This window comes from Mustela putorius, unplaced genomic scaffold, assembly GCF_011764305.1.
Source record: "Mustela putorius furo isolate JIRA1106 unplaced genomic scaffold, ASM1176430v1.1 tig00003898_pilon_pilon_pilon, whole genome shotgun sequence".
In the NCBI taxonomy this organism is placed as follows: Eukaryota; Metazoa; Chordata; class Mammalia; order Carnivora; family Mustelidae; genus Mustela; species Mustela putorius.
This window is the reverse complement of record NW_025422047.1, coordinates 19,279,025-19,291,039: the sequence shown is the minus strand read 5'-3', so window position 1 is coordinate 19,291,039 and position 12,015 is coordinate 19,279,025. Positions and strand designations below refer to the sequence as shown.

The following is a 12,015-nucleotide window of genomic DNA, read 5'->3' as shown; positions in this document are numbered from 1 at the left end:
AAAAGTGTTTTGTTCTTTTCATTCTTTTGGAGTAAATAGTGTGCGTAATTTTTTTTTTTAATTTCTAATCTTGTTTTCCAGGCACTTTGGAAAGACATGAAACAGGCGAAAGAGCAAGAACTATTCTCAATTGTTGTGATGATTCACAGCTTCTAAAGCCTGAATCTGTTCTTCCACTTGCTTCAGAGACACATAAACACAAAAGTGTAGAACAGAGATCCTCCAGCTCCTATCAGTTTGGGCCAATACCTTGCCCTGGTCTGCAGGTGGAGTCTTCATGTAAGGTAAGTTCAAACCAAGTTGCTGCTCCCAGAGAACATGATCAACATCGAGTAAGAGGTGATATACCTTCATGGATACGTGACAATTTAATGTCAGCGCAGAAACAGAACTGAGAGGTGACTGCGTCTCCAGACATATCTACCAAGTGATCTTGAGTGAATCAGGATAACTTCTTAAGTGATTATTATTACAGCATTCTTTTTGATAAGATAGGTTCTGGCTGTCAATCTTATATTAACTTTTGAGTTCTGGATGGTGGGGGAGGGCATATACTCTGTATTCTGAATCCATTTTTGTTTTTCAGTTGAGTGTATATGACCTCTTCTTTAAAATGCTTATTACAGATAAACCAAAAAGGTATCACAAAAACTGGATCATGGTATGGACAGGTCTTTAGGATTCCAAGCCTTATTTAATACACAGTGATGGAGATTGCATTTAGTTTCATAAACCAAGTCAACCACCTTCATAGAGATTTGGATAAGCTTTCCTATTTTTGGTTGTAAAATAATATGGTAATTTAATCTGATTTCTTTAAGGGACTCTTCCATCATTTTGTCATCTATATTTCTAAGTTATCCCCTCATCATGTTGTTGTAACTATGCCATTTATATGTATATATCTAATGGAGTATTTTCTATGTAAACCTATTTTCACAGTACTATCTATGACTTTTTAATGACTACATCACACTCTATGCTTTGCATATACTATTTCAGATTAAATTATTCTCCCAAGGCTTAATATGGGGATTTTTTTTTATGTTTCACTTTCATGAATAACATATCTATGAACCTTAAAGGCTTTTTTTTCCATATTCAGTATTATTTAATGGGCTGTATTTCCAAAAGTGGGATTTCTAAATCAAAATTTCATTAATGTGGTAACATTTTCCATTATTTTAATGGTAGTACAAAGACTTAAAATACCATCAGTAAGGACTTTAAATAATTATCTTATGTGCATGTATATGGTTTGAGGCAAAAGGATATGTCATCTTGAAGAAAGCTTCATGAGCTGTTTAAGCTGTGCCTCAGAGCTTCAGGGTGGGGAAAAAAAAGGGGTTGTGGGGCACCTGACTGGCTCAGTGAGTAGGGCATATGACTCTTGATCTCAGGGTCATGAGTTCCAGCTTCACATTGGATATGGAGCCTACTTAATAAATTTAAAAAACAAAAACAAAAACAAAACAAACAAACAGACAAAAAACACAAAAAACTGCAGGTTGGGGTTGGGGGCACCAGTGTGCAATCTTTAGCTTTTTGGGTTTAAAGACTTGATTGAGATTACATCAGTGAGGCCAAGCTTCATCAAACTTTTGAGAACTGGGCCACACTAACCAAACACCCAGGATATGCAGGTATAATGCTCTAGTTTGACTAGATATTATCTAGTTTGACTAGAGCATTATACCTAAATTGACATGCTAGAATGACAATGCTCTAGTTTACGATGACAGATTCATCACTCAACACATTGTCGCTGTAGTGAAGCCACAGGTCAGAGGTTGGGGGGTGGTGTTGGGGGCAAGGGAGGTGGAGTTGAGGGAGGTGAAGTTTTCACAGAGGGAGTTGGGGCAGGGGGTACTCATTCTCCGAGCTCTGAGAGCCCAATGCAAGGTACTGCATTTCTTGGTCAAGGCTGATCTACTTTGACAAATCCCTAAATTTTGAATCTTTATTTTTATTTTATTTTATTTATTTATTTGACAGACAGAGATTCCAAGCAGGCAGAGAGGCAGTCAGAGAGAGGAAGAAGCAGGCTCCCTGCTGAGCAGCGAGCCTGATGTGGGGCTCGATCCCACGACCCTGGGATCATGACCTGAGTGGAAGGCAGAGGCTTTAACCCACTGAGCCATCCAGGCGCCCCGAATCTTTATTTTTTTTTTAATTTTTTATTTTTTTAAAGATTTTATTTATTTATTTGACAGACCGAGATCACAAGTAGGCAGAGAGGCAGGCAGAGAGAGAGAGAGGGAAGCAGGGCTCCCTGCTGAGTAGAGAGCCCGATGCGGGACTCGATCCCAGGACCCTGGGGTCATGACCTGAGCCGAAGGCAGAGGCTTAACCCACTGAGCCACCCAGGCGCCCCCGAATCTTTATTTTTTAAGACTGCATTTGAGCCACTCACTTCTGTTCATACTCTCCTTCAGATGTTAAAACCGGTCATTGGGCTACAGCTTGTTGTTACTGTTTGTTGTTTTTCCTTTCTCATCTAGTCCAATTGGTTTTAGATTCCGCAAACTGCTTTTCACGTTCTTGAAATAGGTCCTATTTTATAAAGGAAAATTATGTTAGTATGATGAAACTTGAACACTCACAACCAAAAATGGCAGTCATAAGGTCTTGGACTCCACAGGTGGTAAGTCAAATCATGTGTGTTATAAGATTGAGGGGAATAAAGCCCGGTGAGTGAGCCCCGATGCCTACCACCCACTCCCACCTTAATGTGGCTTTGCGGTTCTCTGTGCATAATCGAGTATGCTTCTTATCACGGGAATTATATGCTAGAATAGCAGACGAGAACTTGGAGATATGTCTTGACTCATGCATGTCAGATGCCTAGGGTCTGCAGGAGCAAATCTCATTCATCAAATGCCTATTTTACTACTTTAATTCCCAGAAGGTAAACTGATTACTATTTCTTTCAGTTTCTTGGAGGACCTCAGAGCTACCCTTTAGGTAGTGGTAATAGTATATATAGATTTCATTTTCTTTATGTAATTTTGTTTCTTTCTTGACTCCAGGAAGCAATAAAATGCCAGGGTCTTGTTTTCCTACTCTTAGGCTTATTCCAGCTTTATTTCCTTACTAGTGCCTTTTGCCTTAGATGACTACGATTTCTAACCTTTGCTCTCTTCAAAGCTAGTGAGTTTAATCAAACAGGACTATGACCTCGTTTGTTCTAGACACCATACTTCTATTATTATTGAACTTACTGCTAATTAGAGCTATTTTTAATCTGTGCTCCCCTAAGTTCTCTCTTCTTCAGTTATGTGCTACATATCTTCCTTTCATCCTCTTTGATTTAAGCTCTTGAGATTGTTTTATCTTAATCTTTTATTTACAAATTTAATATGCATGAAATTTCAAGATGCTTGGAAATTCTCCATTCTCTTTATTGTTAATATAATAAAATGCTTCATAGGTTTTTGTTTTTGTTTTTAAAGATTTTATTTATTTGAGAGAGAGAGAGAGAGAGAATAAGAGAGAGAGAGCATGAGAAGAGAGAGGTCAGCGGGAGAAGCAGACTCCCTGCCCAGCAGGGAGCCCGATGTGGGACTCAATCCTGGGACTCCAGGATCATGACCTGAGCTGAAGGCAGTTGCTTAACGAACTGAGCCACACAGGCACCTGCTTCATGGGTTTTTGTAAGGAAAAAAAAAGTTTTAAAGAAGAGCTTTTGAATCACACTCATTTTAGAGGTAGGAAAATGAGGGACAGTAACCCTATAAACTGTAGAAATGTCTAAAGTTACTTTGTGTCTCAGAACCCTTTTATGTGGAATTTAGTGACATGTAGTGAAATAGTTTCAAAGGGTAGAGTGAATTGTTTAAACGGAACAAAAGCATGTTAGATCTGTGTGGTGAGCCACTTATGTTTCAAAATATTTGGAATTTATTTGAATGCTATCTTCAAGTTTTCTTCTTGCATTTGAAGAGTGCATATAGCTTTGGGAACAGATTCTACAGAGAATGGCAAATACAATACGACACTTTCAAAATGGGCCCAATTTGAAATGCTAGAGTTGTTGAATTTGTGCAGCTAGACAAAGAAAAATCTTTGGAGTAGGAGAGGGCCAGAGTCTTAAAGGATTTAAAGGAATACGATATCATATTAGTGATGGGGAACTGCTTTTCTCAGATTCTGCTGAGGATAAAACAAGTTAGAAACTGTTTAAATTGCAGTGGGAGGAATTTAGCTCCAAAGTAGGAAATAAACAACCTTACTAAAATCATCTCTACATGGCAGAAATCTTTGTAGCTGCATCTTATTTTAAAGAGAAAAGTCCTGTTTTGTCTGTTGGTTGGTTGCTTGGTTTTAAACTTTTTTTTTCTTTTTCTGCATTTCTTGTCTATAAATGAGTAATAAACAGAATTATTTTAACTGTCACAATTTAGACTCATTGTAGCATCCTGTACAAGCCCTCTCTTTTTCTATGGGGTGGGGCCCCTATAGCCCCTCCCCCCCACAGGTTGATTGTTTAGTGCTGCTCTGTTTAATATAGTAGATGCTGTTTATATATGGCTATTGAATACTTGAAATGTGGCTATCACCACATGTTAAAATGATCTTTTTACATATAGGGTTAAATAAAATATGTCATTAAAATGAACTTTACCTGCTTCTTTTTATGTTTTTTTAATTATTATTATGACTACTAGGCAGTTTAAAATTTCTATGTGGTTTGCATTTTATTTGTATTGGTCAAGGTTGAACTCAGCCAGATAAGCAAACTGTTTTTATAAGGAATTCAATGAGAAACATTTTACACTTTAAGTGCCAGATTTCCGCTATTGTAACTATTTCAACTCGCTGTTGGAGCACAGGAGTTTCCATAAACAATTCTTAAGCAAACAAATGCCGTTGTGCTCCAATAAAACTTTATTTACAAACACAGACAGTGGACCAGAATTGATGTTCACTGGCTATTGTTTGCAGATTTCTGATCTAAACAGTCCTCTGTAGACTTCAAGATCATAAGGCACTAGGAGGACCTGGCAAAAGAGCCAACACCTCTTCTCTCCCTAGATATCTGAATTTTTAGTAAAACAACATACTCCAACTTCTTCTGCACTATGTGGAATGCAATCCCAAAGACCTTGTATCAAGTCTGTTCCCTGACAGAAATCATGAAATGCATATGTGTTTGGAAATCTTCCTTTTGATGAAAATAAATGTACACATGATAGCTCCCAGTCCAAGCAAGATTTTTTAATGACATTTCCTTTAAATAATGTACTTCGTTTTCCAAACATATAAATACCTACATATACATACATCTTTTTCCAAACATATAAAATTGATTATAAAGAATTCATTTACATTTATCTATATTCCAGTGAGCTTTCTAGAAATATGTATTGTTTTTAACCTTCACTTCACCATGAGTGATGTCTATTTGGTACCATTTGCTGAAAAATCTTACTAGGGCTTTATTCCTGCTACCTCTCATAAAACACAGATGGTGCACTGGTAGGCCACCAGTAAAGAATTGGACCCCACTACTAATTACTTTATCAGAATGAAATGTTAGTTCTTTCATATTTCATGACACAAAAACATAACCAGAATAGAATTAGAGTAGTTTCTAAATGATAATGCTTTAAAATGTCACCTGTAAATTTATATGTATAAATATGAAATAACAATTCATGTGGCAACATTACATTTTGTACCTTAACTCAGTCTGAGTTATTTATATTTTATTACCAAAATTTAATCACTGTAGGAAAGAACTAATAACATTATTTGAAAATAATTAATTGCATTATGTAGGGATAAATCCTTAATAAAGAATGATAATTTTCACCTTCTTGATGAGTAGTTAATTTTTAGTATATTTTTTAAATGTAATGAAGAGCATATAGCTATTTTTTCTGATGTTCAAAATATTTTGCCTCAGTTTTGTGTAATTTTAAAAGATAATAAATCTTTGTTATTAGACACCCAAGCACCTCACTGAAATATAAGTATTTCTCTCTGTATACATTGGATTAAGATTTTTGTTCTGAGTATTTTGATCTAGTGAATGTCAGTTTAAAACCTGAGTTCCTAAATTACAGCTCTCTTCCTAATAAGATAGAGAAATGTAGGATAACAGAGAAATATGCAAGCCAATTTGCTTTTTTGAGCAAGCAAAGTGATACAACTTTTCAACAGAGTATATGTAACCACTCCTATGACATATAATAGTTAAACATCTCCATAATACTTAATTAATACCTTTTTTGATGGCTCTCCTTTATGAAGAATGTTCCTTTCTCACTTTGTGGCATAAATTTAAACTTTGTGATGCAGTCACCTTAGTGTTGAGGAAAAGTATGAAAAGCATATCACAGCTTTCTTTCAAAACTGATTCAGGTCTCAGAGTCACTGTGGAAAGTACGAAACACACCGTTAAATGACTCCAGCTGTCCCTCTGCACACAGAGCAACCATGAATTTCCTCACAGGACTTCAAAGCACTGCTTATATCTAAACACTCGTTGGCCATGTAAATTCGAGGCACAAAAGGAGAATGCTCGTATGTCATGGTGCATGGCCGGTTGAAGTCCCGCATTGTGCTGCACGTGTCGGTGGGGAGTGCCAGGAACAGAAGGGCACTGTTCTGACTCGTGTGACAAATGTAGTTAACACCAGATCCATATTAATGTTGTCAAGTTCCCTTGATGTATTTAAACAGATTTTAATTATTTTCAGCTTCCAAAGGCCTGAAATATATAGCCTAATAGTTCTTCAAAGAAAGCTTACTTAATGTGTGAATGTAAAGCCTCTCATAAAAATGAAACTTTTATATTGGCCTTAGTCATTGACATAGGTTATTCATCAAGTCAGCAATTTGTGTGGCAAAGTGCCATTTGAATAGTGTATTGTTAGGATACTTATGGTCCACTTGACAAGGGCTCTTGCTGTAAATAGTGCAATTTGACTCCAGCTGTTAAAGAGTGGCTTTGACAGCAGCCAGATAGAATGGAGATGCCTTACTGCACTGCCGAAAAATCAATATTGGGTTCTTGTTCATGGTAACCTGTTCTTTTCTCTTCTGTAGATTTATAAACGACTATCAAGGGTTTATAAGTGGAAGTTTAAATATTATTTTAAATGCAATTCACTTCGAGTTTTAAATTAAGACTTGCGATAAATGGTATGAGTGCAGAGTTTCAGGATATTATCTCCACCCCCTGGTTCATGTTTAGTCACAATTACAGTTACGTTGAATTTGGATTCCCTAGCTTCATTTGGAAGAGAATTAGTGTAAAGCGTAGTCCTAAAATGGTGTGCCTATTGTATATTGCCAGCGCGATTGTTTCTTCTTTTTGTTTTTTCTTATCAATTTATCTGTGTCCCTCCCACCTTCTCTGCCTGTATACCTTTTTGTGTAGATGGCGGGGTTCTTTGTGAATGTGCCCATAGCAACACCCACAGACGCTGATAGCCGGTAATGTCCCCAGTGCTGTCAAAGATTTCCCTAAAGCAGAGTCTGGCTGGTTTTGAAGAGTTTTCTAGCAGTTTTCAGCAATCCAAGGTTGCTATGATACCTGGCTGGTGGTAAAATGTACTGAATCGCTTAATATCGGTAACTACACACGCAGGCTATTTTGCTTTAGGTCTCTGTGCTGTTGCTGACTGTTAGGTTTAAGATTACAGAAGAGGAAGTGAAATTATAAACTCAAGATGAGGAAAAAAAATATTTCAGGAGTTTACTTTGAATGCTAATATTGCATCAAAGAAAAATTTTCTAGGTTTAAAAACCATTTAGCTGACTCTTGATTTCCTAGGATTCCAGATATTACTTACTTAAATCATTTCTGTTTTTGTTTTTGTCTGAATATGATTTTAATTTTTATTGTTCTTTACCTGTGATGTCCTAAGTCTGTCGTAAGTCTTCATCAAAGGTGTGCTGAGCAGGACTTGAAAGAGCTGTCAATTTTTAACGGGAAAAAATGCTGGTATAACGCCTACTTTCTCAAATGCCTTTTTCAGTGAAGGCTATTAAAATAGCCATCTTCCTATTACTGACCAACTCTGCATTTATTGAATTTGTGGCTGAGATAGCAACTGAAAATTCATAAAGCTGATAATATAATTGTATACAAAGACCTTTAAGGTTGATTCAAGGTCAGCGTTATTGTTTTTATAATTGCTGATAGACGTGATTTCTAGAGAAAGGGTTTGCTCTGCATTGGTGTTGCCTGGTTCCAAAAAAGGTTATTTCTTTTGTTAATTCTAAAGTAAACCCTTTCAGTGAATAAATGTTTATATTATCTCTTTCGTGCTAGACTTTTTCATAGATTTAGCTCAGTTTCTTTCCGTCCCCTCCCTCAAGTATTCATCAACCCTGTAAGAAACACCGAAATCTAAGATTATGATTCTTTTTGGTTAAATAGTCTGGTTATCATCATTAGTTCACTTGTAGGGTGGATATGCTAGCATAGAAACCTGAGTAAAAGTTAAACATACCAGGCATTTTACTTTTTAGTTTAACCTAGGGAATGTAGCATAATTATTATAGCATGGCTATAAATTGCCTCCATTTACATCAATAATTTCATAGATATTGTAGAAACTCTGAATTCTGTAATCTTGTCCATATCGTAGATATTACTGCCCAAGACTGTTTAGGGACTTTGTCCTCCCTCATTTCTTCTTTCCTTTCTTATATTCTTCTCAGTTGTAAATTGCTTTTGCTTTTTAAAAACCCGTGATTTCCCAAATTTGTTAAGAGCCTGCTTCTTGTAGGACTCAAAGGCCTTGAGCCTACTGAAAGAGGTCTATACGTGCTGGAATGCAAATTCACTTCAGTGGATTTGGGTGTTCTGTTGTTAGACAGTTTGCTAGTTCTGATGACAAAGCAATGGTAAATGTTACCTTTTTGTAAGAACCTTGGAGCTTCCTCAATGACCAAGGTATCATCCTGTATCAGGAGTATCTTGTGTTTATATCCTATTGTTTATGACTACCACAGTGGGTGATATTTTCAGGTGTAAAAAATTATGTTTCTAGAAATTCAGATGTTGAGTTAACTAAAAGGGTTAGTGGCTTGTAACAGGAAAGAAAAGAAGGAGAATAAAATCTTTCTTCTTGAAAGCTGGTAATATCACTTATTGACTGGGAGTATCATCTGGACCCATTTAAAGGAGTCCCAACAGGAACACTACTTCTGTACCAATGACTTATGTTGAAACTGGTCCTAAGAGAGCTGCAAATGCAAAACTGTAACAGGAAGCAATTCTCAGAAAAGAAAGCATTTATCCTCATGGAATGTTTCCCCTATGTTGGTAAAAACAAAATGTATTAAGACTTTAGCTTTATTCATTGAAACTAAAAGAGCATGAACTTATTGAAGAATATATCCAGTTAATATCCCCATCTGTTTTTTTGAATTGCATTTTAATAGTGACATCCTGGAGGCACAACTAGTTCTCTGCATCCCTAAATGGCATTCATGACCTTAAACGCAAATAATGATATAAATGACATTATTTGCAATTCTCTATATACAGTGAAACTCGTATTACTCTGGAAACAGATGTTTTGGTCCTAAATTAAAATATCCTGCATAAGCTTTGGGTCCAAGTATGATCATTCCACCAGATACAAAAAAGGGTCATAAGAAACTATGTGAACGGAAGGCACTTCTTATGCACATACTTAACTCCATGCAAATTCACATAGGAATGAAAAATTTAGGTTTGGGGATTTTCTTCTGGTCTTCACATGTTGTCTGAGACTGGATGGTGTCTAGAAAGCTGATATGAAAGCTCACAAAATACAAAGTCGTACTCACCTTTATTACTTTATTTCTGCTTACACGAGAGCTCTCTGGTCATTACAGAGAAGTTGGTCTTTTCTGTTTACTCTCTGGTAGCAAATGTTTTGTTTTCCATTTTTCTCCTTGAAGTAAAATTTTAATCTGGATGCATAAAGAGTCATCATAGGGGAGCACGAGGTCACCAGAGCCTTTTATTTCCACTTCCGGCACTGTGGTGCATTAAAACTGAAAATGATCGGGTTACCTGTTTTCTCCTCTCCTTTTTTTCACTAGGGGGATTTTAGAGCTTAGTCTTGATTGAATCATCCAGTAAATTAGGTTTCTATTCAGTACTGGGCCTGTTGGTTCCTGTCTCTCCCCTCTCAGTCCCAGTGTAGCTGCACGCACTGACGCACTGACGGATGGAGCCTGCAGCCAGGCTCTGACCTGCCGAATTCCGCTCGCTCCTGGGCTCCCACGTTGTCCTGTCTTCACTTGCCGACCCGTTTCCTTCAATAAACATTCATGGCTAAATGAGGAGGGGATCCAGTAGACTAAAAGTCAGTTTGGAGTTGGTCTTCTAGTCCTAGAATTCCAGAATTCCCTGATTTGCTGTGATTGGATTTAATTTAGCTGATAGGATTTAATTTTTCCTTAGATCTCTGATTTTTCTTTTCTTTAATCAATGCTGCTTAGTGTACCGCTTTCTTCCAGGTTGACTTTCCAGGAACCAGAAGCCTCGATCTCCACTCTCCTGGATGGCCACTCTGGCTTTTTCTGCCCGAACCCTTCAAATGATGATGTTCTAATTTTTTATTGCTATGTAACAAATTATTATGATCGTAAAGGCTTAGGGCTGTACACATCTATTATAGACCAACTTCTCATGTCCCAAGAGTCTGGCATGGCCTGGTTGGATTCTCTGTGCACGGTCTCCCATGGCTGAAATCTAGGTAGCCTGAGGTTGCTGTGTCATATGAGGCTGGGGGCCCTTTGCCAAGCTTATTTAGGTTATTGGCAGAGTTCAGTTACCTGTGGTTGTAGGACTGGGGTCCTTGTTTTCTTGCTGGCTCTCAACCCCAGACCACTCATAGCTTGCCAAGTAGCCCTCTTAATTTTGAAGCCAGCAGCAGAGAAATTGTTTTGTATCAAGTCCCCATATACTTTGAATCTCTGACTTCTTCCTGTGCCAACGACTATTTTAAAACTCTCTCCTTTTAGAAATCTATGTGAATAAATCAGGATGACTCAAATACTCTGTCCATTTTAAAGTTAACTGATTTGAAACCTTAATTACATTGGTACAGTACCTAGATTTGTGTTTGGTTGAATAACTGGAAGAAGGTACATTTCACAAGGGGCTAAGAATCTTGAGGGGCATTTGTACAATGCTGCCTACAGATAGGAAGTTGTTCTAACTCAGAGTGGCTGCTGTTTTAGAACTATTACTTCTTCCACTTCTGGAACATTTAACTCTGCTAAGTGCCCTGATTAGCTGTCCTCGTTCTAATCTGAAATTTGAATCAAGACTCTTGGGACTTCTTATCCTGTCTGTTCCTTAGGAGGATCTGTCTCTATAGTCTTTTTTTTTTTTTTAATTTTTTATTTTTTATAAACATATATTTTTATCCCCAGGGGTACAGGTCTGTGTGTCTCTATAGTCTTTTAAGTCTAATCCTGTTTTGCCAAAACCGTAGCATGGCATCGATCATCATATGGCGGAGTATGGAAGGTGTAATGTGGGTCCTGTCTTCCTACATGGTCATGATGAGGCTTAACCAAGAAAATAATTTGACAGTCGGTATGGCTCTCCAAACCTAAGAAGTTACCTAAATCTGGAACTTTCACAAAATTCTAGAACTTTATCATATCATCAGCAGTCTAACATCTTAAATTACCAAAGACCTATCTTTTCTTCAACTTTGTCATTTATAATTAAAGTCAAGTTTATAGATAATAAATTGTTTATCTTTAAGGTCTCTTAAGCATATTTTTCCTTTTTTCTCTTGATCTTCAGTTATGTAAACAACTAGCTTAACCAATCTTTAGAATATATTTTTTATCTTAGGTATGAAATTTCTGGCATTATCAAGGATGCATAGAATTAGGTTGACAGTAGTAGAAAGAGATCAGTTTTGAATATATTTCAGTCAAAAATTTGTTTTCCTTTTTATGATAATTCTATTAATCATAATAAATTCCTGCTATGAAATATACATCCAAATTAAGTGATCAACTCTCTGTGTTACTCAAGGGAAA

General features: G+C 36.8%; 1 protein-coding gene across 2 annotated transcripts in view; it reads left to right on the top strand.

Moving 5' to 3' along the window:
• Positions 1-12,015, top strand: part of WDR72 (WD repeat domain 72) — a 212,070-nt gene that overhangs the window by 82,074 nt on the left and 117,981 nt on the right. For both annotated transcript variants that reach the window (XM_004755388.3, XM_004755389.3), the window contains exon 14: positions 82-284. In XM_004755388.3, coding sequence (XP_004755445.1) covers positions 82-284 — 203 coding nt within the window. The remainder of the gene's footprint in view (positions 1-81; positions 285-12,015) is intronic.